Source organism: Triplophysa dalaica, chromosome 9, assembly GCF_015846415.1.
Source record: "Triplophysa dalaica isolate WHDGS20190420 chromosome 9, ASM1584641v1, whole genome shotgun sequence".
Lineage (NCBI taxonomy): Eukaryota > Metazoa > Chordata > Actinopteri > Cypriniformes > Nemacheilidae > Triplophysa > Triplophysa dalaica.
Genome location: NC_079550.1, coordinates 22,348,987 through 22,374,980, shown reverse-complemented (window position 1 = coordinate 22,374,980; position 25,994 = coordinate 22,348,987). Strand labels below are relative to the sequence as shown.

The window sequence follows — 25,994 nt, the reverse complement described above, 5'->3', positions numbered from 1 at the left end:
CTCGATTGATTAAGATAGTGGCGACACGGGGAAAAACTTTTCTACTGACAACAAAATGACAGACACTGAACAATTACAATTTGAGCCATATCACTTTATAACATTATAAGAACTACATTTACAATAATTCAATACAGTGACGCTACATGTTAGATCGGTAGTGGAAGAGATCTCACGCAGACTAGGGGGGGGTTATGTAGTTTTGTTAGTTTGTCAGTGACTTCAAGCGGTTCGACGCGACATTACGGATTCATCGACACACAATTGCATAACCCTCACCTTTATCACGCTGCACTTTGAGATTGATTACTTAACGTTGCACGTCTCTGCTGGATTCGTCCATTGCGTGACCACATAGGGTTTAGGTCGAACTAATATTTAAAGTTTCATTGTGATAAAAAAAACTCAAGCCACAAATACGCTACATACTCTTAGAAAAATATCATAAATATAAGGACTCGCCCGCAGATCGCTATTACATCTTGCTTTCCCCCAATAAACTTAAACAACAATATCACCGTCCCCTCTTAACCGGAGTGGACGGGTCCAACGTATATGACGCAGTGATGACGTCAGGTTTCCGCATCCAGTGAATCGCTGGTCAGTGTGGAAGTGAGCAGGTAAGAGCTTTTATAAAACTTTTATTGTTTTAAACTTAAAGTTTTCGTTTAATACTACTTTGAAACTCTTAATCATATTTTATATAATTAGGAAAATGCGCGAAGTTAAATGCCGCAAGTCTCGTCAGCAATGCAGCGATGTTACGTTGCGTTTTGGTATCTGAAGTTGTTGGTTCGATCTCAGTTTTATACAAACATGTCAACAAACGCATATTATGCCACAAACATGTTTCATATGTTCTTATTATTATTATAAATGATAGTTTAACCAACTGTCAGGACATTTGCTGAACACAAGCGTGTATCCTAACTGTAACTTTAGTCGTCTGGTCAAATTGTTGAGCCTCGTTGATTCTTGTCATTTCAGTCAAAGATGTTTTTCATCTCAGTAACGTTGTAAAGATGAAAATGTGAGATCTTTATCTGTTGACAAATATGCTTATTTAATAAAAAATACCACAGTCGATGCATCAAGAAAAGTTGTACATTTATTTTCTCTTGGCATTTAACTGAAGTCTTAACCTCTGTTGCTCTCAACATTATATAGCTCACATGCCTGTTGATCTGCCCCCAAATATTTGTGTCTTTAGAGATTTCTATTGCCCCATTGATCTGCTGTTTCATGTTACTCACTATAATGTGTCAGCATGTTCATGTCATGCGTTTCATCCTGACAGCAGATTTCTCAAAGCTTATGACAGTTTTCCATTTATATAATGGGATTTTTTTTAAATAATGTCCAGTCATTTTAATGCAATGGGTCACAAGATCTTTGCTTTTTTGTAATCTTGGCTATTTTTCTTTCTCTTCCCTGTTTTGCTTCTTTTTGCTTTGCGAGACAGCGTGTGTCTGTGTGTGCTTTATAGCACCTTTATATTATGTTTACAATTGTTGCTAACACTGTATGTGTCTAAGGTACAACTGTTGAGGTCTTTAGGGAATGACAATGTGTTTTTCCAAGATGGGTTGGCATAGGAAACCAGTTTCTGTGGTGGTAATATGGAGATGCGTTAGTATTGTGTTTTTAAGCAAGGGCTGTCTGAAAGTTGCTTCTGCTTAAATCTTTCTTAGGATCATGTATACCATACAAAATATATATCGCAGCATCCCAATAAATGTTTAAACGAGTTGTGTATAGTTGATGTGCATGTTTTTTGTTAAATGACTCCGGATTGCATGTGACCCTGAAGCACAAAACCAGTCATCGGGGTCATTTTCCTATTAATACATCATCTGATAGCTGAATAAATAAGCTGTTTGTTTGGATTTGCAATGATAGGACCATATTTGGTTGAGATCATGTGACTATTTCAAAATCTGGAATCTTAAGGTTGCAAAATAGTCGAAATATTGAGGAAATCGGCTGTAAGTTGTCCATCAGATGCGCTGTAGCAGGTCGTTGCTAAGAAGAAACGCGGGTTTGATTTAACAGTCTCTATTAGCTTACCGCTGTAATGATGTCGTGGAGAGTAGATGAACCCGAAAGCGAACATTCTAAGCTTTACATAGATATCAAACTTTAGTGGGTAGTTTGCAAAGAGCGGGCAACATCGAGCGAACTTTGTAGGCGGGTTTTCGGCCATTTTTGTTCACAAGAATAGTTTTTAATGGGAATGCACCGATAGGTAAATTTTGGCCGATAACAAATACTTCTTTAAAATTGGAAGCTTATAACCAATATATTGCTCGATATAATCTAAATATTAATGTAAAATTCCATAAGACTGAAACAAAAGGCAAAAGCATCGTCACCATTAAGGGCTCTGCATAGTCCAGGCGAATTGCGCTTTTGTTCTGCGTTTTGGGGTAAAACGAAGCTCAAAAACATTGGGAGACGGTATAGTTTTTTCGAACAATCCAACACCCATTGTTGTTTGGGGTTTACATGATGTATGCAAATAGCCTCTGAACACGTGGCCACACAAACAATGAAGCAAACAACATAGATGTCTGCAATGACGAACGAGCGTTCGCAAGCGCATAGCTGTATGTTTGTTTTTCTAAAGGAGAGAGACGAACAAAAGCATTCATGCTGCTCAAATGTTATAGTTTTATTTTTGAATGTAGACCCTATGACCTCACCTCAGCTAAATAAAATGATGCGTTATTTCCAACAGACCGGGTGGCGCTACATAACACACCCAACCATTACGTAATGGCCATGGACCAATGGTTGCTCGAGGTCGTTTACCAGCCAACATGAACTTTCCCGGAGAGTTTGGTTTGCTAGTGAACTAAGTGAAACGAATTGGACCAGATTTAGTTTGAAATCATGTCACCGACGATCATTTTTCGATTTCGAATGTAGAATGCTGAGCCCTTGAGTTATTTTCCCCTGAAAATAATGCACCAAGCCTACTTTACACTTGTTAACGATTCTTTAACCTTCAAACGTTTCTGGTATATTTAATTATCAAATTATAGATGTTCTTCCAGAATTTTTTTTCGATAGCCTAATGTCTAACAGGTCTCAAGACAGAAAGCATTGAGGCAACAGTCTGATTCAAACAATATGCTTTTGTCCCTATAATTTACACATTCATAAATACTGTATATCTACATACTGTACCCACATCACCAATGTTTTGATAATAGCAGTAAGTGAATGATCGCGACAGAAAGACAGTATTTTAACTGCAAGCAGCATGCAGATAAAGAAGTTTAACCAGAGGAAATTATTTATGATTTATCAGCTTTAACATATCGCAATACATTTGTATTATCGGCCGATAACATTACAAATGACCATTTGTCGTCCGATACCGATATGGTCGACAATTTATCGTGCATCCCTAGTTTTTAGTTTTTATATATTTACGGTAGAAGTCAGATTTACAAAATATTTTCAACGAATAATGAATTTTGGCATAAAAGAAAAATCGAGCATTTTGATCCGTACGATTAGTATTGTTGGCTATGGCTACAAATATATACCAAGCTACTTATGACTGGTTTTGTGGTCACATTTGTGTATTGTTCTGTTGGATTCCCTTCAAATTAGATTTTGTGGAGATGACTGTTCATATTTGTTTGGTCAATAAACCATCGGATTGTGTGCAGACGGTCATAAGATCTGGTCATTAGTGTTTATACGAATTAAACTGTAATATACAGTAAGTTCTAGTATAAAAGAACATTAAAAACCCTAAGATGCTGTGCATTGACCTTGGGCTTACAAGATGCGATAGAAGCACTTGGTAATGTCGAAGTTAGCTACATAGATTTGATTTACTTAGATTTTTTGATAAAACCTAAACAAGTCACGACAAGAATCAAGTACTAACCAGAGTTAATCTCTCTTAATCTTACAGTGCTCCTCATAAATATGGCAGACACACAGCCTGACCCCTCCACTCAGCCGGAGCTAATGGACGAGAATGAGTCTCTCTTCAGTAACCTGGACATCTTCCTCTTCTCTCTCATCGCCTGCTTGGTCATCTATTGGTTTATATTTCGCAAGAAATCTGACCCCATCCCCGAGTTTAAAAAACTGGAGGCCGGGTGAGTACCAGACTTCTTTATCAAAATTAAAAGAGTGTAACAATGCAGCATACAGGAGGAGACATCAGATGAGTTTTTTGCTGCTTTTGCATTTTGTGAGGTTTCTGTCATGTCTGCCAGCTCAGAAAAGCTGAAAAGAAAAAGCAGCAAGTGTAAGGGATGATTCGGAGGCAAAACATAATGACATCATGTTTTAATCGCCCTCTCAGCATCCTAAGGATGGGCTGTGCGTTAATTTTTTTTAAACATAGCACCGGTGGTTTAAAGTTTTGTAACATAGTCCAAACAGTTGAAGAACAAGTATAAAACATTTATCCTCTTTGAAAAAAAAGTATGAAACTGAGATTTTGAAGCTTCAACTCCATTCACTCCCATTGTTAAGCTTAAAAGAGCTGGCATAAATGGTAATTATAACTTTGACTGTGTTCGTCTGAAAGACTCGATAATAATCTGTAATGAAAGTAGTTGTCAACGAATTTCACTATCGATCAGTAAGCCTGTGATGTTGTTTGTGAGCTGCGCTGTTATAAACCAAGCACGTCTTCCCTTTTAAAATTACCGGTTGCTTGTGTCACTGAAACTCTCCATATCGCTTATAGTATGAATGGGGCATTAGAAAAAAAACATAACTTGTTTGCATCAAAAAAAAAATGGAACACTGACATATTTTAAGATAAAATTTTCAGTAAAGACAGATTAAACATTATTGTTTTTTTGGAGTATCAGAAAAGTTCGGAGGTGTATAAAGACCTTACATAATGAATCATTATGCTTTTATTAGTTTAATAAGCGGTTTGTTTGTATGTTTATTTTATTAACCTGTTAATCTCTAAAGATTTTTTGGGTTTCCGTCTGAATTTGGCATACCCAATTTTAAATGCACCTCATATCCACATAAAGTGGTGTATATACAAAATTTTGGTGTCATATTCCAGGAAACCCCTCCAAATTTCATAAAACACTTCTGAAAGTGATAAACATGATTGTATGTGTTGTCGGTCCTATGAAAAAGCCAAAAAAATAAAGGGGTTCTTTTTTAAATTTTTATAAATTTTTAAATGTTTTTGAAAGTGTGTTACTCTGAGCCTAAGGGGCCCACGAACTTGCATAGAATTGTTCTTGATTCCAACGAGTCTCAACAAATAGAGGATTTTGACATATTTGGCATACCCAATTTTAAACAGACCCCTAACCACATACATAGGTGTAAAAAATGTTATACTGTAGTTTTGTGAAATTCTGACCCGTGCTCCGCCACTTGCGAAATCATTTGACATCATACAGTGGTAGCGTGCCCACAGTTCCCTGTACTAAACAACTTGTCAAAGTATGTTTTTTGCATCCCCGCCACGGCTGCACCTTCTGAGAGAACCGTGACAGTGAGCTTTGGAGGGTGGAGTTTGTAGTAGAGACGTGAACTGAAATGGATGTCAGTCATAATTGTTTGCAGGGATGTTGATAATTAACCGGCGTGATACCTCTATGCCAACTGTATGTACAAAGATGGAGCCATTGTGGCGCTTGTTTCCATGTTTATTATGTGATCGTCATCTGAAGTCATATAATAATTCTACTGATCGCCCCTGCATATAAATGTTGTTCTCTTTCTCGTTTCATTGTCAGTGTCTTTCTTATTTAGCTTTGCATTGTATCAATAACGTAAAACAACCATGAGTTTTCAAATAACAATATCAACTTAAGTTATGGTAATAAATAAAATAATGATAATAATGTAATTTACATTACAATGTATTATATTGTTTACACCAGATAACACCAGCTTTTAAATCATTTTGAATCCCCAAGCAAAGGGGGAAAAATTCACATAAGTGTTTCCGCTATATTTATTCTGCCGTGCGCTTCTCTGGCCCGCCTCACATGCACATGTGCGAACACAAAACAGTGTTTCTCACTTATGAAGTCTATCTCTGGATTTAGTAACTTTTACAAGCCCCTTTAGCTGTTTTTGTTCAGAGGCGCATAGCAACAAATCTAGCAACTTTTAGGATAAACGTAGGTTTTCATTCAGTTGGAAAATGTCCCCATTGCTGCCCCTCAAGCACGAGATCTCTTTCCTGGCGTAGGGATCGCCCCTCTCTGGATCACTCTCTACCGTGAGCGGCACATTAAATTCACCGTATGACAGGTGACTCTTGAATGAAATGACAGCAATACACCGTTTCCAAAAACCTGTCACCAGTGTTTGTATGTGATTTATTAAAGAATCTGATAGAGCTGAACTGGTAGAGGTGAGGGAGTGTGTATTGCCTGCCCGTTCTCATTGATCTGCGTATTAATAACAGCTGTTGCCACTTGCAATATAAGTTCAGTTGTGGGTGTATATGATACGCCAATGTTTGCATGCACATCGGTTGAGAGCAGCTATTTTGAAACGTACATGAAAATGCACGCATGCAAAAATAGGCGTATTGTGTTCTTGAACTTTAACGTACGTTACACGATATTGCAACAGCGCGTATTATTTTTGCGTAATTTTATTCATGAGAATGAGTTCTTATTGCATATGCCAGTGAGTTACAGTATGCAGAGACAGAATGATATTGTTGCCGATGGAAAGCATTGTTTCATTTTAACCCTTTCTTCCCCGTGAGCGCTGCTTGCATTGAGAATCAGTTCTAGTATGAATGGCATGGAAAGGCAACTAGTTAGTAACTTTGTTAGTACTTCTACTTATGATAAATTCATTTCAGTTCTTACATTTTGTTGTCAGTTAATATGGAAATAGGCCACTAGGACTTCGCTTTCGCACCAGAGCCTACAACACATTTTCTCAGTTACTAGGCCTTTCTATGTCTCATACATACTGTGGGTATCAGAAATTAAAATAGATGGCCTGATAAAACATTCGATGTTAACTTTTTAGATGCATATTGGACTGGGATTAATTGATTAAATATTATTTATTAAAAAAAAATCTCTAATATAGATAACAATTTATAAAATGAAGGTTGAAACGGATAATGACATCATAAACCTGTAACCCATTACATGAACTCATTTGACCCCTGTGTAGCCTTACATTCATGCTATTTAAGGGAGACTAATGTATGTTAACAGGAAAAACGTTTAAAATGTCATTTTATTGGTAAGCCATTTGTTTTAAAGGATAAAATGATCGACCACTGGAGGAGTTTAAGGTAAAAAAGCAAACTCAGTACTTTATAGCAATGCATAACAGCACTTAACACTCTAGGAATTAAAGTCCCATTGAAATCAAAATGAAAGTTTTTTTTCCTTTTATTAAAATATGTTAGCCTTAAGGACGTTAATAATGATATATCTTCTAAATGCTAATTTGGTCAGCGCTTCAGAGTATAAGCATTCAAAACTGACGCTCTGGCACGTGCGCTCAAAACATCTTATGACATCACGCCAGGCTCTCGTCACAGTTCTTGTCCAATCAAATTCGCTATGAGAGCTGCGGAAGCAGTGCCTCAAATCAGCCATTTGTTCGCACATTTATTGTGTCCTACATGGAGAATGATGCATAGTGCAGTTGATGGAGAGGCATGATCCAGAAGGTGTAAACATTAACATTAACGTTATTTCGGGTCATTATAACGCAAAGTTATATTTTACCATAAAGTCCCCCTTTGGTCGATAATTTTATCCCTTAAAACAAATGATTGACCCTTAACATTACATATTTCCCTGTTAAAATGATTTTTCCTCCCTAAAGCAGCATGAATGTAATTCTAGACATGGGGTCAAATGAGTTCATGTGAGCGGTTGCACGTGAGTGTCCTCGGGGGTTCAGAGACAGGATAGCACAGAGCTGATCAGATGTTTAGAAACAAAAACACCTCAGAAGTGATTTCGCCAAGTGCCTCTTTGAGCAAGGTCTTAAGATGCACGGTCTTCTAAATGCTAAAACTTCAAATGTTTAAAACTAAAACAACAATTCTTTACAAATATGTGTGAACCGTTCTGTTTCTTTTTAAGCCTCGAAAGTCTGTGTATGTTTTCTAAGCTTTGTGCCATTTATGTTTCGGAGCAGCCAGCCAAATATTTTTCTGCACTCCGCCAAAGGTGGAAAGTTGAGACAAAACACAGGCCCCCATTATGTTCACTTTCTTTTGTTGGTTTTTCCAAGAACCATTTCCAATTTGTCTCGCTGCTCTCAATGCCTGGCTTGTCACAAGAGAATCCTTTTATGATGTATGTGGTTGCCATGGTGATCAAACCCACCATTGGGGAGGCAGACCAAATCATTAATTCTTCACACAACCAGCAGCCCTGTCCAACTGCTGCTACGGCTGCATGGTTGTGCTGACGTTTGTGTTTTCTCTGAGATGATGACGGGATCGAGTTTTTCTTTCTATGATTGAGTTTGCCATTTATTTATGGAAGATTTGATTAAAGAGTCCTGCTCGCTGTCTTTTAGCGTCCAGATGTTGCCATGACTGTGAGTGTGCTTCGTGTTTGACGCAGGAAATGAGCCCTGCTGAGATAATGATTCACCTTATCAATAGTGTTCTCCATCTGCGGATTTGTCGGAGCTCTTCATCTCGATGGAGGCGGGACAGTGGAAAGGTCCCTCGCCAACTCTGTCGCTGATGGGAATGCTGCTTGTCTTTGTAATCGGCTTCTTTACAAATAGTCAAGCTCTCTTGCTGGTCCTGCACTGGATTTCTGTTTTCTCTGTTTTCTTGTCTTGTGACTCACGGCTGGCGTCAGCTTCCGATTCTGTTCAGCGGGAGATTATTTCTCTGTCATTGTGAACAAGAAGCCAACATGCATGTGAATGTTGTTTCTTACACATGGCAGTGCCTTTATTCTCCAGTGGGAGCTTGTAGTAGTTGCTTCATAGTATTGCTGTAGTGTTTGTCGTCATGGGTTGTGTGTTCTCCTTGCCGGAGGACCGACTACTTGCTGTAGACAGGTGGGTATTCACTCCAGTAAGTCACACAATATAATACTAACCGAGTGTCTAGAAATTGTGAGTGGGCAGTCCTTTAACACATTTCGTCCGGTTATATTCACGGCTCAAGGCTTAAGCATGTTTTACCCTCTCAGAGACTTACAGAAACTGTCACAACTATTCTACTGTCTAATCAATATTCAAGACTCAATATTACTAAAGTAATAGTGAAGTAAAATATTTTGATGTTAAACAATCTGAGAAGAAAGGCAAACGGGTAACATTTAAGTTAAGTAGGTTTGTTTAGTTAGTTAGGTTAGTTTGTTGATTTACTGTTTTCCTATAGTCTATCAATAACTGTTTACATGTAAACTTTTGATTCACAAAGAAATTTGAATAGAGTGATTGCGTTGATGTGCATGTTTATATGTGTCAGAATATATGTGTCTATGGATGTGTGCACATACAGCATTGCACCATATAGTGGTGTATCTAGGGGTGGGGCCATGGGGGACACTGGCCACCTCGGAAAGATGATTGTCCCCCCGGGTGTGCCCCCACCCCTCTAAATGCCTTCCAGGCTGTTGAGCACAATTTCAAATCAAATTTATCGCATTTTGTTTGTAGGTTTATCTACTTTTTACTCCACACAATAGGCCTCATTCATGAAACATTTGTAAATATATTAGTAAATGCAGAGTAGTTTGTGCATAAAACAGACCTACCCGAAAACTTTCCTCCGGATTTACAAAAACTACGTAAACGTAAGATCTTGTGGTAAAATGTGTGCACGTTAATTAATTCCATTAATTCCATAAAAAAGACATGAATGCACGCTCATTCACAAATTGGCATAATCCATGCCTATGAATTATAGCTGTGCAAATAACGTATCTAAGAATGCTGGAATCCTCTGGACTTCATTCTCTGGTTTGGCTACATTATATTGCATGAATGCATGAGACTGTCTCATATTCTATTTGCACACCAATAAATGGATCAATTTAATCGTGTCCACCAAAGCGTTTTTAGCCTTTCTGAAAATATCAGCTGGTGGCGCTCTGTGTTTTATCCAAAATTAAAAAGTATATATTTATAAAAATTTACGTTTCATGAATGAGACCCAATATGCGCATGCAATTAGCTAAATTGAACTCTTCATTTACAGAGAACGCGTTTGTCCGTTGCGCAGGATTTGCGCAACTTTTTCATTGTTTTTCTATGTAAACGCACTAGACAGATGTGTTTGGCCATTCACACGCGTCTCACACCATGCGGCTAAACAGCAGCTGACTGTACTGCAAGTATAGCAATTGCATGTTCTTATTACGAAAAATTGTTCCAGATAATTTCGGCGGAAATGCGCCATTTTGCCATTTGACTCCTTTGACTCCTGTATTGTTTCGTCACTACCATAGCAGGGCATTGCTCGCTTTTTCCATCATTCATGAAAGGGCTTAGTAAAAACGTTCTTGATAAATTATGGGCTTTAGGGTTCCCTCATGACATACAACAGCAGCTTTTACTCTAAAAATCACATGGTGCAATAGTTGGCCACCGGCCCAGAGCATTTACACAGTGAAGATTCTCACGCTTTCACTCTATTCAGTGCACTTTCTTGAGCATGTCATGTGGGTGCGTGTGGAGTTGGAGGCAATGGCTTAGCATGTACTACAACGTTACAGTTGTTTTTCCCCAGTTAGTTTTCATCTGGTATAATACTTTATTCTAGTTGTATTTATTCAGTTGAAAGAAGAGAGAGAAGGACTGGAACAGATGGATACTTAAAGTATTGCTTATTTATTAAATGTATTGCTAATAGTTAACATGTTTTTGTATGCAGCTGCTTTGTAACAATGAAAATTGTAAAGAGGGCTATATAAATAAAATTTGAGTTGGGTTTTTATTTTAAGTTGCATGTATAACTTCGTCCCTGAAAACTAATATTTTGACTCAGTTTTACCCCGTTTTCAGACTCTATAAAATCTCTATAAAACAAGCTTTGGTTTGAAAACCCTATGGACTTGCACAAGCACTTCTGCATTTAGTTTCCGTGGCCAACACAGCATCACATTTCATTTTTAAAGTGTGAAGTCGTGTCTTCTCTCAGACACTTGCTGTTTGCAGGACCTTCCACAGATGAATAGGTTGTTGTTTTAACTTTAACCACTGTTAAAGGCAACAAGAAAAGCAAGCAGGGTCTTTGTCACGGTTAGTTGACCCAAAAAATGAAAAATGTCTTAATTATAAAGTGACTGAGCTAAGAAAATACTACTACTGATCCATAGTCTTTTTTTAACCTTTGTATAGACTGTTTCAGCAATAACAAAAAAAATGTTGTGTGGCCAGAACGTATCTTCTGGTAGAGCTCTGCAAAGAATCAATTAGTTTTGGTTTGATACAATCAAATATGAACATAAATATTAATATAAATTAAATATAAAGGACATTTTTTATTAAAAATGAAACACGCAATTGAAGTTAATTTCAGGACAGGCGTGTGCTTCTAAAGAAACATATAAGGGAAAAAAAATCTTTGTATTTGGCCCCTTTAAGGTGGTCACAAATCAGACGTGGAAGCGCGTTGCATCGCAGCGCCATTGTTTGTGAAAATAAAAATATTGTTTTTAATGAGTATACACACACTGGCTCCACCATTCGGTTTTTGGGATTATTCGGATTTCTGCATCTGATTCTATAGTAGTGACCGATCAAAGATGAATGCGACTGGTTCTTGGTCAATTAAGGAAAATATTTGAATACAACAATATAAGCATTAGTGACATTTAAGGTTTTATTTTCATAGGTAGTTTTTCATAATGTCTCCCAAGCTGAGTTTTAAACTTTTTGCCTTGCTTCTAAATCAAATCCTGACGAAAGTACGTTGTGTACATTAGAGCACACTACTTTTTCCTAGTATATTAGACGTATTTGAGATCTATTTCTCATTAACTGCTTCTGATCATGGTCTTATTTTCCTGACTCACGGTTTGGTTTCTTGACCTGGAACATTGCCATTCGAAAAATTCTAGATGCATAAATCAATCAGTTAGTGAATAATTGAAATGCTTTGATATATTTAAAGGAAAGGATGAGCTTATTATGTTAAAGCATCTAGCTTACGTGTTGGTTTTATGGTTAAGTTTTTGTGCGAGGTATCCAAAATGTAATGATTTTGTAATTGATTTGTGTTTTGTAGGCCTCCATCTACTCGGGAAACAAGTTTTATTGAAAAAATGAAAAAAACGGTAAGTTTTTAGTAATGTTCACCGTTCTTATAAGTGATATAGACACATATCTTGGTATAACATTACATCTTACGAATGTACCTTTTACTTTTACAAACATAGATTTTATGTTCATAATCGTAATGTACTTTAACAAAGATTTTATATTATGTCACAAAGGTTCCATAAATGTGCATATCATGCATTGATTCACTCACATTCAGTGACCATTAATGGAACCACAATTATTTTATGATTCATTATACTGTATAGTTCAAAAATCCATTTCATCAGACGTGGGTTTGTGTCTAATAATATAACTATTTATATTTGATATAATTTATATTAACATTTTTTTGTATTATAATTATTGCATTAACTAAAAGATTTGTTGAATTGTGTTGTTTGTTCATTTTATTAAATAAACAATTTGTTGAGTGTGTCCTGTAGTTCAGTCGCATTTAAAGAAAGCGTATGGTACATTGACATCTAGTGGTTGAGCTTGGTATCGCAGTCTAAATTAAAAATATTGGAGAAACAAGTTTAGCCAAGTAAGGGCTCTTCTTGGTTTCTTGTGATTGTTATCATTAATAATCTACAGTGACTCTTTTGTTTGTGAATGTGTACTGGAAGTTCAGTTGGTGTCCCAAAAGTGAGCAGTTACTGTTGTTTATGTTGTTAAGATGAAACCGTCTATATGTTTATGTGGTGATGAATATTTGCTCTCCACAGAGAGACAGTGTGTTTGTTTAGTCTTTCCTTATGCACGTTTTGTCTGGTGGCCTTATCTACATTCTGTGCAGAAAGTAAAGACAAACCTGCAAAAGTCCATGACGAATGATTAACATAAGTGGTCGTTTTGACGGCATTGTGTCAGTGATCTTTTAGGTTTAAAGTTTATTGTGAAGTGTGTCCATGAGAAAATAACACATTTTATGATAACTTGCTAGGGCAAGAACATCGTGGTGTTTTATGGCTCGCAGACGGGCACCGGTGAAGAGTTTGCCAATCGACTCGCAAAAGATGCTCATCGCTACGGCATGAAGGGAATGTCTGCAGACCCAGAAGAGTATGACATGGTAATGCGCCAAACCTTTTCTGCACCAAACGAGTTGAGATGGATCCGCTTTGTGCTTATTCTTTTGTTTTTAAAAACGGAAATACAGTTTATTTGTTTCAATTTTTTCTCTCCAGAGTGAGCTGTCTCGTCTAAATGAGATTGAGAACTCTATAGCAATCTTCTGCATGGCTACGTATGGAGAGGGTGACCCTACTGATAATGCTCAGGAGTTTTATGATTGGTTACAAGAGTGCGACGCTGACCTCTGTGGGTTTAACTACACGGTAAGTTTGTCATTACAATAACGTCAAACAGCCTTTACCATGAAGAACAGTCAACGCAAGTCAGCTTTCTTAGACCAGAAACCAGTTTCTTGTAATGTGAAAACCTGTTCACAGCACCCTTGACACCGTGTCAGTGGGGCTGAAGTGTTACCATTAAATGCTGAATAATGCTGCTATGAGCCAAAGTCTCACACTCATTAAAACAATCTAAACCACGTACACGCCACACAGAGAGTACACAAAGTTCAGTGAGTCGGCATAATCACAGTGTTATGGATAACAGAAGATTCCTTCTGGTTTGCGGATTTTGAGCGAGCGGACATGATGCAACATGATGAGTGGGGATGCCATGTAAGGTCACTTTGGTTGACCTTACAAACCTTTTAATCTGAAATTAGTTTTGTAGACAAAAATATTATATACCAATTTATGGACCGAAATAAAAATTGAAGGCAGAAACCGAAAATTTAGGATGCTCTAACTTTTTTAGATTTTTTTAGATTTAACAATCAAATCTAACTTTTTTACCAATCATCTAAACATTATAGTTTTAGAAGTATTGTGGAATTACAATACGCAATAGTAGTCAAGTTATAGAAACTCATCAGGTCTTGCTAATACGAGAAGTTTATATATGGTGCACTATCATTTTAATGAAAACAACAGTCAGAACACAGAGGGGCAGTGAGTCTGTTCATGTAAACAGGCTTAAAATGAGCTTCAGTAATATCGTTACCTGCCGGATAAGAGTCAGTTACTGACCGATCATTCTGATGATCATTCACATATGAAGAGTTTGTTGTGGTTAAAGTTCGGCTTTAAAACATGCACGAGTCAATGCATATGGTCTCCAACAATGGAGAGGATCAGAGTCGTCGCATTTTTGTAAGCTAACCTGGAAGTAAGCGCCACGCTGGTTCCCTTGACCGATAGCCTATGTACTTTACTTCTTCTTACAGAAGTCAGATTCGGTCACCTGGGTCTAAAACACATTAGTTTATATTGTTTTGTGAGAATTAGTGTATATATATATATATATATATATATATATATATATATATATATATATATATATATATATATAGCTTGTTTCATATACTGTTAAAATAAGGCAAACCTTGATTTTTAATGCGGTCACAACGTTTTGTATCTCACAGGTTTCTTAGTGAGATCTGTAATTCCTTAAACTTCTTTTAAAGGTTTTTGCACTTGGCAATAAGACATACGAGCACTATAATGCCATGGGGAAGTATGTTGACAAGAGACTGGCCGAGCTGGGTGCCCATAGGATCTTTGATTTGGGAATGGGAGATGATGATGCAAAGTGAGTATCATTTAAACTTTAAAAGTTTTTTTCACAGTCTGAGATTATGAAATCCCTAAAAAAACAGCTCCCTTCACATGTAGGAGTTCTTGGTACCGATTGGTGGCAGATCGGATCATTCAGAGTTGCTGATAATTCAAAGCAGCGAGGCCCATAGTTGTCATTGTTTGCATATCTAAATACAGTGTGCAAAGGTTTGGGCACCCTTGTCTGTTCCTGTGAAGCAGTTAAAAATGACAGAGATATGACAGGTTTCATGAATATTTCAAGCAGGATTCCTTGAAAACAGGATCTGAAAACCTAAGTTACATCAGAGTATAGACACCAAGAGGTGAAACTGGTGCTTTTTTGGAAACGGCACAGCCGGCATTTTGTGATGAAAATGCTTTATAACTGACATGCGTTCCAAATGGGATACGTCGCCCTGTGAAGGGCCCTTCGGAGTGACAACTATCATGGCCGTCATACTGAAGGGTCTTTCCAAACCGAAGTGCTCATAACTGGCCACTTCGAAGGGCCCTTCAGAATGAAGAATTTTAAAGGGTACAACTGTTGGTCACTTCGGGCTCCCATGATTCTTTGTGTAGATTCTTATGGGTGCAGGATGATGACGCAGAAGGGCACTTCAAGAGACAGTTGTTTGGTCCCCTTTAACCCTTCAAAGCTCTCACTCAAACAATTCAAAGGGCTTAGGGCATAGAGATGAGCCCTTCTAAGGCAGGGTTGATTTCTAGCAGTCGCCATTTTGTGGTGAAAATGCTTTATAACTGACATGGTTTCTAGCGAGCCAAGGCTTTTGTCATCATTCAGGTTGAATTTCAGCTTTTCTTTTAACAAAGAAGCTGATATTCCCATCGCGATAGCAAAAAGCAGAGTCGCTTTCACCCCAAAATGGCGCAATAAGCAGGGCGCTTGTTGCAAGGGAACGTTCTATTTAGTTGCGCCTCTTGGTATCTATACTCTCTGGTTACGTTCAGAAACATCACAACTATAATTTTGTTTATATGCTTTCCTACTTGTTAGTCGCTTTGGATAAAAGCGTCTGCTAAATGAATAAATGTAAATAATGACGCAACGTTTTCCATTGGAAGTATAAATAAATGTCCATCATTAAATTTCCAGGGCAATATTATCGAGCGCTACTGTAGAGGATTATTCCTTATGTGACATAAAAAGACTTGATTTGACAAAGCATAGAATGGATTTGATTGTTTGTGTTTCTCGTAGTCTTGAGGACGACTTTGTATCGTGGAGAGAGCAGTTCTGGCCAGCCGTCTGTGAACACTTTGGAGTTGAAGCCACGGGTGAAGAATCCAGGTCTGATCTTTTTCAATCTCTTCAGTACCTTCTCTTCTTTCTATCTTTGTTACTGGGTCACGGTGACCCGGTCTTGTAAGATCCTCTTTTCTGCTTTTTAAGAGTACTTACCGGCCTTTTCAGATTAGAATTCAATGCTCCATAGTTGAACGAGGAACAGTTTGCCACAGAAGTCTTTGTTTTGTGAAGCAGTATGAATCAAACATATTTTGGTACCAAATCCCATTCTCTCTCTGTATCCATAGCATTCGTCAGTACGAGCTGAAAGAACACACTGATCTAAACATGAATAAGATCTATACTGGAGAGCTGGGACGCTTGAAGAGCTTTGAGAGCCAAAAACCGTGAGTAAAATACATTTCTTTTCTGCTGATCAAATGTATCACACTGGTTTAGATTTTCATTTGCAAACTTGAGATGGTGGATTTGATGGCGAGGATGGCGGAAAGTGTAGACTGATCCTTCTTCGATGTAGTTTTCACCCTCGCCCAATGCTGGTTGTGTATGGTGTAGACGGCACAACTTTGTCAGTGTTCTCGTTTGAAGTCCTTCATTGTTTGTGTTCCCAGGCCTTTTGATGCGAAGAACCCTTTCTTGGCATTGGTCACTGTGAACCGCAAGCTCAATAAAGGCGGGGAGAGACACCTGATGCATCTGGAACTTGACATCACAGGATCTAAGATAAGGTACCCTGATCTTATATGCATGACTTCAAAATTTTGATGTTTAAAAAAGCTACCTGCATGTGTCATATGACTATAATAATAATAATGTATTCAAGTCAAGGTGGATTCCAGGGAGTGCAAGGACTAGTTAACTCATTTTCTTGTGATGCAGGCAAAAAATGTTGCCCTTACATTTATATACTATACTATATCATACTTGGTAAGCTTTTTTACACCTGCTATTAAGTTGCGTTTTGGTTTTGGCCTTTGGATCACAATTTGACGACGCTAAATAGAGGTGTAAACGGGGTGTACAACGTTTTTAACCTGTCCACTTTCGACTACTTCCAGTTACATACAGTATCTAACTAAAAGAAAACTGTTACTGCAGATATGAATCCGGAGACCATGTTGCTGTTTATCCCACAAACGACACGGCCATAGTGAACAAGATTGGTGATATCCTTGGTGTGGACCTTGATACTATTATCTCTCTCAACAACCTTGACGGTATGCCAGTGACCCTGAGAGCTTAATGACTTTTCTATTTATTTTTTTATGTATGACAAATTGCCAACGTTTCTAAAGCGGTGTGAATATTTTCTTTCAGAGGAATCAAACAAGAAACATCCGTTCCCATGTCCCACCACATATCGCACTGCGTTGACTCACTATCTGGACATCACAAACTTTCCTCGCACAAATGTGCTGTATGAACTGGCTCAATATGCCTCTGAACCCAAGGAACAGGAGAGCATGCGGAAGATGGCCTCTTCCTCACCTGAAGGCAAAGTAAGCATCGCTATCACTAAAAATCCTTTTGTGGGCATTCATAGCTCATAAGAACAAAATGCTTAGTTGTGTTTTTTAGACAACATCTTTTTATCATACTAGGGGTTAAAGGTATGTGCAGTTTTACAAAACTCACCTGAACACTTATCAACGCTTTCCCGGACAGGGATGAGATTAAGCCAGGACTACGCCTTAGTTAAATAATGACATATAAGATCTTTTCACAAACATTCCTAACAAAAAACAACACTTGAGCCCATTTTGAGAAAAAAAATGTCAGTAAGCATGAGACGGCTCTAACATTTATTTTAGTCTTGAACTAGTCTTAAGCCCTGTATGGGAAACCATCCTATTAAGACTTATCTTGTCTTTTTCATTGTGTAAAGAGTAGAAGAATGTTCATGAAATTGTCATCTTTCAGGCACTGTACCAGAGCTGGGTGCTGGACTCATGTAGGAATATTTTGGCTATTCTAGAGGATTTACCATCTCTACGACCACCCATCGATCACCTCTGTGAGCTTATGCCACGACTCCAGGCCCGCTACTACTCCATTGCATCTTCTTCCAAGGTCAGTTACTTTTCACTTGATTTTCACTTCACGGTTATAGTGGCCAAAAGGATTCACCTTAACAATATTATAACAATATTTATTTCAATAATTTTATAATGTACAATGATGTTCTTAAACATCTGTCATTAATTAAATGGTTCCACAACTGTTGGACATTTGTTTATCTCCGCGATGTAAATTAAGAGTTTCGATGAGATTCAAGGGCCGTAGACAGCGATGCAATGTACACTCAAAGCACAGAAAGCTAATAAAAAACTTCGTTAAAATGGTGGTTCATTTTATGAAGATATGAGAATATGTTTTATGCGCAATTAAACAAAAAACGATTTTAATTAACAATTTTGTTCCTTCCTCGTCAGTCTCACGATGCATGCGTGTGGACGCGGGAAAGACGAAATTGAATAAAGTTGTTATTTCTGTGTTGTTGCACACAAAAGGTGTTCAACAATATTAAGATCCTTTGCTGCACTTTATAGCCAGAAATTCCACATTGCTGCACTTTTATCAATTAAAGTGAACATTCTTGTTTACTCACCTTCACAAATCTGTATAAATTTCTTTATTCTGATAAATACAGAGAAAGATATTTGGAAGAATGCTTATTACCAAACAGATTTTGCCCCCCATCGACTCCCAAAAATACAATGGTATTAAAAGTGTCCCAGAACTGTTTGCCGTCCTGCATTCTTCCAAATGTCTTTTGTGCTCAACAAAAGAAAACAATTATAAAGTAATTTTCCACGATGGTAGTCAATGGCTGTCGAGATATGTTTAGTCATAATCATTCTTCCAAATATCTTTCTCTGTGTTCATCAGAACAAAGACATTTATACAGATTTGGAACAATTTGAAGGTGAACATGTTTGGGTGTTGTATCCCTTTAAATGAACAGGACAACAGTTATTGGATGGTGTATTGTGCATGTACTTAAGGGGTTTCCTTATGTGACAGGTTCATCCCAACAGTATCCACATTTGTGCTGTAGTGGTCGAGTATGAGACCAAGACAGGCCGTGTCAACAAAGGTGTCGCCACCAACTGGCTGAAAAACAAAATGCAGACCGACAATGGACACAAGGTTACGGTGCCCATGTACATCCGTAAATCTCAGTTCCGCCTCCCATTCAAGTCCTCAAACCCAGTCATTATGATTGGACCTGGGACGGGTATCGCACCCTTCATGGGCTTCATTCAGGAGCGTGCGTGGCTCAAAGAACAAGGTAAGACTTATGCAAGATTAAGAAAGCCTTCATGCTGCTGCTGATAGAGAGATGTGATGGATAAGCGCTGTGGGTTTACCTTGTACATAAAGCTACTCAAATCATCTCATTTAATACATTGTGCGGGAGAATCAAACAGTCACGTTAGTTTTCTCCACTATGGGAACATATTAATAAATGGCTAGTGTTCACTTGCACTGTTCTTCACAATGTGTCACCAAATCACTTCCATAAATCCTTTACTTAACCTCTGGTGTAATGATTCCAGCCTCCACCTGAGCTGAGTCCATAACAACCTTCAACAAACAATTGAAAGCTCACCTGACTTACCACTAACTCTTAACTTTAGTTCAAACAGAAAACTCGACATTGTCTACTACGTGTATACCTGGCTGTGTTTGACTACACTTGCTGTTGTCTTGCGGTCTCATTTTTAAGTCGTAAATAAGCATGCACATCAGCTAAAATGTGGTACTTGACTAAGACAACTTTTCTAGCAAACAATATATTAAATCATGTAATATTAGACTATGAACTCTCATAGATGTATAACGTTTGGAACACACCCGCTCTGTATCAAATTTGGTTATATTCAAAGAATGCCAAGATCCTCAAAACTTCAGACGAAAGTTTCTGTAATACTTTAAGTTTAAAGCTGATCAATTAAATAGTTTTTCACAAATTTGTATTAAAGAAGATTGGATTCTTATCTTAATAAAATCTTATCTCTAGTCGTGTGATTCTCCCAAAAACTTTGTTTTATTCCGAGATGTCAAACATTATTTTTGTAGTGTATAAAAGCATTGAAAAGTTCAACACATTTTTGTCAAATTTAGTCCTTTAAAATCTGTCAAAGAAATCTGTCATAGATAAGTCCTTAAAATTGTCAATACCACTGCCATGATGCCTTAGCAAGTTTTGGTAAGACTTTCCTTGAAGCATGTATGTTTAATGCATTATAAAAGTTGTTTTAAAGCATTTTAATGCACTGGATTGCACTGCATTGGTTATAATTCTTTACAACTACATATAATACATTACAACACACATTGTGAAGAATTATAATGCATTTTACCTATTAAGAACTCTTTATAATGCATTGCATATGCTTCAAGGAAAGTGTTATATATCTATATACCTTCATTTTTTATGGAAGATTGTTAATGTACCTATTTGTATGTTTACATGAACATTTGTAAAACAAATTAGGAAAACTGCCTGTTAGGGTACTGATAATCGGTCATATGTACACAGTTCAGCAAGAGAATAGTAGCAACAAAGATATAAAGAAATCTGCGTTACACTTTTTAAGGTGGTCGTGTTACCATGTAACTTTACATTAATTACTGAGTAACAAGACTTAGGATACGGGTATCGGGTTAGTTGCGCAGTAACTACTATAGTTAATGGATGTAAGGTGTAACAAGGGCACCATAAAATGAAATGTTACCGAAAATCTGTTACTTCAAACAAATCATGCTTAATGTATGGATTTTTTATATTACTCTTCTTGCGTTATTGGATTGTTTTTAAAAACCATTACAGCCATGATGTTTCAGTGGTTTTGTGAGAATGATCCAGTGAAGAGAGCTTATTCTTCTAGTTTAATATCGTAACATATTGCATCCATAATCAGCTCTCAGGTCTGTCAAACAACTAATTTAGCATTTGATTTCAGGGATGCTGAGATTAAGCAACACATTGTCAGTAGTTTAGAGATGAGTGATCATTTTACTTCAACACATACCTGTCCTGTAAATGGTGGTCAACTTAAAAGACCTGAAAATAATTTGTGTGATTTGATTTGCACGCTTTCAAATGCATTTACGTGATTCAAGAATGATTTGATCTATTAGGATGACCTTCAAACATTTTGTTTTGTCTCTAGATGATGTGTACCAAATGTCATGCAAATTGAGCCCAGGAATCAGTGTCTAGATACTCGGAATTAGCGATGAAATAAGTGTTGCTATAGTGTTTAAATAGAGATGATGTATTCTGTTTTATGGGCTGCCTGGCATACTCGATGATCGAGGACATAGATGACTTGATCCCAATGTATCTGCAAAGCCTTTGGTACTTACCATTTAGCATCTAATATCTTAATTTTCAACATGTTTTATTTGCAGCCAAGGACGTAGGAGAGACTGTGTTGTTCTATGGTTGTCGTTATAAGAAAGAGGACTTCCTGTACCAGGAAGAACTTGAGGAGTTTGAAAAAAATAAAGTTCTGACTGAGCTCAACGTAGCGTTCTCCAGAGATCAAGAACAAAAGGTATCGTGAACTTATTTGAATTGTTTATGCCCAGCGTCGAAAATGTCCGTCTCAAATATCTTTGCCAAGCAGTCATTCATAATGCTGAAGAGAAGTCAAGGAGTATAAAAGATGGGATTCTGTATACATTACAGCTAAGGGTTTGCAGTAATGAATTAATAAATGGATCATAACTGTGTTGATCTGCCGAGTAGCTTGTAGTTGGGGGTGTAACATTACGTGTATTCGTACCGAACCGTCACGGGCAACATTCCAAGTATAGTCATCATTCCTATGATCTACTCCTTCGAAGGGCAGTTATGCCATTAAAACAGCCACATCCGCTGACGGACACAATGCAAGGAACATGTCAAATGAAGCGACGTAATTTCCTTATTATCTTCAGCTGGCAAGTGCATACCAAGCATCTACATAATGGCATGTAAATGCCCTGTTTACTCCAGTGTCTAAACTCCAAGGGCTCTGCCCTTCGAAGGGAATAGTAATGATGACTGCATTTGGTATTTTCCCCCGTGACAGCTCGAGACGGTTCGAATATGCATACCGTTACACCACTACCTGTAGTAGGGTTGCACGGTGGACGATACTGCGATAGCATCGCGATGCTAAAGCTTCTAAATACCCGTGAAGCCGCTCTGTTTTTTAAGCGGTAGAATCGTAGTCCCGTTACTAATGTTGCATATGCGACTTAACATTCATTTCAACACTTACATCTGCCTTTTTACAGTGTTTCTTTCCTAAATAAATCTATGTTTTGAACGACTCGGTTGATATAATAATTCAACGAAGATATTCATCAAGACACTTGCTTCGTTCTTGAAAGAATCAGCTGTTATGAATGAGTTGGTTGAATGATTGACTGACACACTCAAAATAAAATTGCCGCTATTTACCATTATTTTAGTATAAAGTATACTACGCTTTTTGCTGAAACTCATCAAATTACAAATATTGTAGTGTGCAGTATAATACAGTTCACTAAATACAAAGTTTTATTTAGATCTGTGTAGTAAGGAATTTTGGTCTATTTTGTCAATTTTAATTATGAACTTGACACAGCATCGCAATGCTACTTGGTATAGTGATATTTCAGCTGGTATAGTATTGTAAGATACGTCTATGGTACAGTGACAAACCCTGTAGTGGGTGGTTAACACAAATAAACAGAATTTATTTTACACTTTTTAAAAAATGTTTTGAAAGAGTTGCAAACCCGTAAGCATGACAAGAGGGAGAATGAGAATTAGTCGTTTCGGAGGGAGAGAATGGGGATTTAAGGACGAAAAAATAGAGTCGGTGTGTAAATGTAATTGAACAACGTGATGTCGCATTTATTTTTTTACGTGCAGAAATTTCGGATGCAAATTTCGGACTCGATGTGCTATGGGCTTAAGTCATACCTGATTGCCTAACATTACTAACATTTCATTGTTTTTCCACCCAGGTGTATGTACAGCATCTTTTGAAGAACCACAAGGAGGCTATTTGGAGGCTTGTTCACACAGACAATGCACACATCTATGTTTGCGGGTGCGTAAACCTAAGTCTCGAGACATGACGTTTTATCGGCCAGTGTGCCTCTGAAACTATCTTAACCTTGCAAACATTTGTCCCCACAGAGATGCTCGTAACATGGCACGAGACGTGCAGAACTCCTTTTACGAGATTGTTGAGGAGCTGGGCAGTATGAGCCGCACTCAAGCAGTAGATTACATCAAGAAACTGATGACTAAGGGACGCTACTCGCAGGACGTCTGGAGTTAAACGGCGAAACAACATTCCTCTTCTAAACATTCCTGATTTGAGGATTTTTACAAGGATAGGGTTAAACATGTTCACTCGGACACTATGAAAGGAAAACGTTGTCACCACAGCATGTCATTCTAAAGAAACCATGCAGAATGTTAGGGGATTTGTAAAACCAAAAAGCAGAAATATAAAGCAAAGACATTGAGGAGGTTATTACCTGCGGATTTGTGATTTTAATTCTAATTATGGTGATGTTATTCGTGCATTTGGAGGTGGGTGAATGAAGCATTTTAAATTAGCGTTTCATATTATGCATAGAAACTCATGGTCATTTTTTGTTGACTCTCTCAGTGGCATAACTTATAGCTCAACTTTATTCTATAAGTAGGACTGTTTTGCCTTTTTATAAGTGTGAAGAGACTTTGACTTGTTCGGTTATGCACTTGATGAAGAAATGGTTAACATGCGAACAAATCATGCTTGTATTGTGAAATGGACAGATATCCATTGTTGTCTTTTAAATTGTATAAACTAGTCATTCCTAAAATCTGAAGGCTGCAGAATGTATAACGCAACAGTCGGATTGCACGTTTAGCTTGTCCTAGTTTTTAAAGATGAATGTAACCTAATGCTCAACCTAGATAGCCCTCACGCATTTACTGTCCTGCTAACAAGAGTCTAACCTATTCTTTCTCATCTGTTCACTGGTAACTGAGTTGTCAGTTGAGTCTTTGCGAATCTTCTGTATGTAGAAATGTAGGCTGAGAAAGACAAGGGAATGAATGGTGGTCTGGGAAACTTTTTGTCAAGTCCCCACTGTAGTGCCTTATTGGAAGTGTAGTTTGCCTTTTGTTTACCTGCACAGAAGCCTTGCTTGGGGAAAGAGGATAAAATGATATATTCTAATAGTTGCTCTTGACCTTTGTTGTTTTGGAAATTGTCCATCGAAGGCAACTTTTCCTTCTTATACATTACTGCTATTTAGGCATGTCTTTTTAATTAATTAAAAAATAAATGTACCGTCACAGTTGTCTTTTCTTTTTTTGTCCCACATTTAACATTTGCCTTACCATTTGAGAAGGAATTAAAATGACATATGAACTTGCACTGTTGCACATCTGGGAATTATTATGGGCGGTCTGCTGCTGAGGATGTACAATCACACTGCCACCAAAATCCACTCATATGTGACCTATGCTGCGTCCTAATTCGCCTACTTATACTAAGCCCTTTTAAAGTATGTACTGTTTGTGCTTTGGGAAAGAATAAACATTTTTCGTGCATACAGTAGCAAAACTGTATGCACGCACTGGGACATACTAACTGGAAAGGGAAGTGGTCGTTGTTGCCAATACGACACTGTCACAAAATACACCTCTTCCACACATTTAAGTATTTATTATTTTGTATTTAATGTATACTGTATACTTGCATTTATTAATTTAGCGAAGCATCTTTGTTATTAATGCAGTGTAGTGACACTAAAGTGAGTAATATCAGCCGTTAGCTGTGTCCAAAATGACATACTACACACTATGCACTTAAACTATGCACTTAACCAAGTATATGAATTTCAGGACACTAGAATTGTCCCAAATGGAATACTACACGGTTTCAAACAAACCGGAAGTATATCGGTTTCCCAGACGAGCGCCAATGACGTCAATCGCACGCCACAATGCGTGTGAATAAAAATATACTTGTGCATTGTCCGTTTAATGTAGTTTTCATGTGTGTTGCACACCATTACTTTAGTCATCATCAGATTGAAGCGTTGTTATTCTGCAGGAGAGTTTTGCGTCCGATAGCCCCGCCTCCCTTCCGCTACGTAAGCGAAACTGCGAGTGCGTGAAGTGTCCACAGTTCCACGCTTCATATTTTCGTTCGAAAAAGTGCATCATCCGGGTACTTAGTGCACTTCTTTTTTGAGGATTTTCAACGTGAACGCACTACTCACACTATGTATACAACAAAATGGCGTAGAATAGTGCATAAGTGCGCGATTTGGGGCTGATTCACACTTCGAATTTTCACCGGAAGCAGTAGATTATCCGGGTACTTTAAGAATACTTATTTCAGCATACTATGACTTGGGACATACTAATTCAATTTTCGAATACTTTTTAGGGCGGATAGTATGTGAATTGGGACGCAGCTCAGTCAATCTTTCACAGGTAAGAAGTGCCCTATGAAGTGGACATCACTAGAAGCGTATATGTTCCGTTCGGAGGCATAACCCTGATAAAACACACCCGAACAAGCTATTCAAAGCCATGCTATGTATTTATGTCGCACAAGGATTATCACGTATCATCTGAGCCGAAAGATGATTGGCTGCCCCGACACGTGTACTGTCCAATGGCATTTTTAACTCGATTGACAAATGGATAAAGAAAAGAATTGGACAAAACGACAAAGAAAATCAATTGGCAAATAAAGAGGAAAGCATTTTGCAAATGCATCTTTAAAAAGGGATTTAAATGCGCACTTAAAATATTTTTTAAT

The 25,994-nt window shown here is 37.6% G+C and overlaps 1 protein-coding gene across 1 annotated transcript; it reads left to right on the top strand.

The window, feature by feature from the left end:
• Nucleotides 1–521: 521 nt before the first annotated feature.
• On the top strand, nucleotides 522–24,514 carry porb (P450 (cytochrome) oxidoreductase b). Its single transcript, XM_056756926.1, has 16 exons — nucleotides 522–620; nucleotides 3,932–4,121; nucleotides 12,203–12,251; nucleotides 13,181–13,309; nucleotides 13,425–13,574; nucleotides 14,774–14,898; nucleotides 16,126–16,215; nucleotides 16,461–16,559; nucleotides 16,785–16,901; nucleotides 17,272–17,390; nucleotides 17,491–17,672; nucleotides 18,094–18,243; nucleotides 19,198–19,465; nucleotides 21,595–21,740; nucleotides 23,185–23,270; nucleotides 23,360–24,514. Exons 2-16 carry the CDS (start codon nucleotides 3,946–3,948, stop codon nucleotides 23,502–23,504), a joined length of 2,031 nt encoding a protein of 676 aa, XP_056612904.1. The 5' UTR covers nucleotides 522–620; nucleotides 3,932–3,945; the 3' UTR covers nucleotides 23,505–24,514.
• The last annotated feature ends 1,480 nt before the right edge of the window (nucleotides 24,515–25,994 follow it).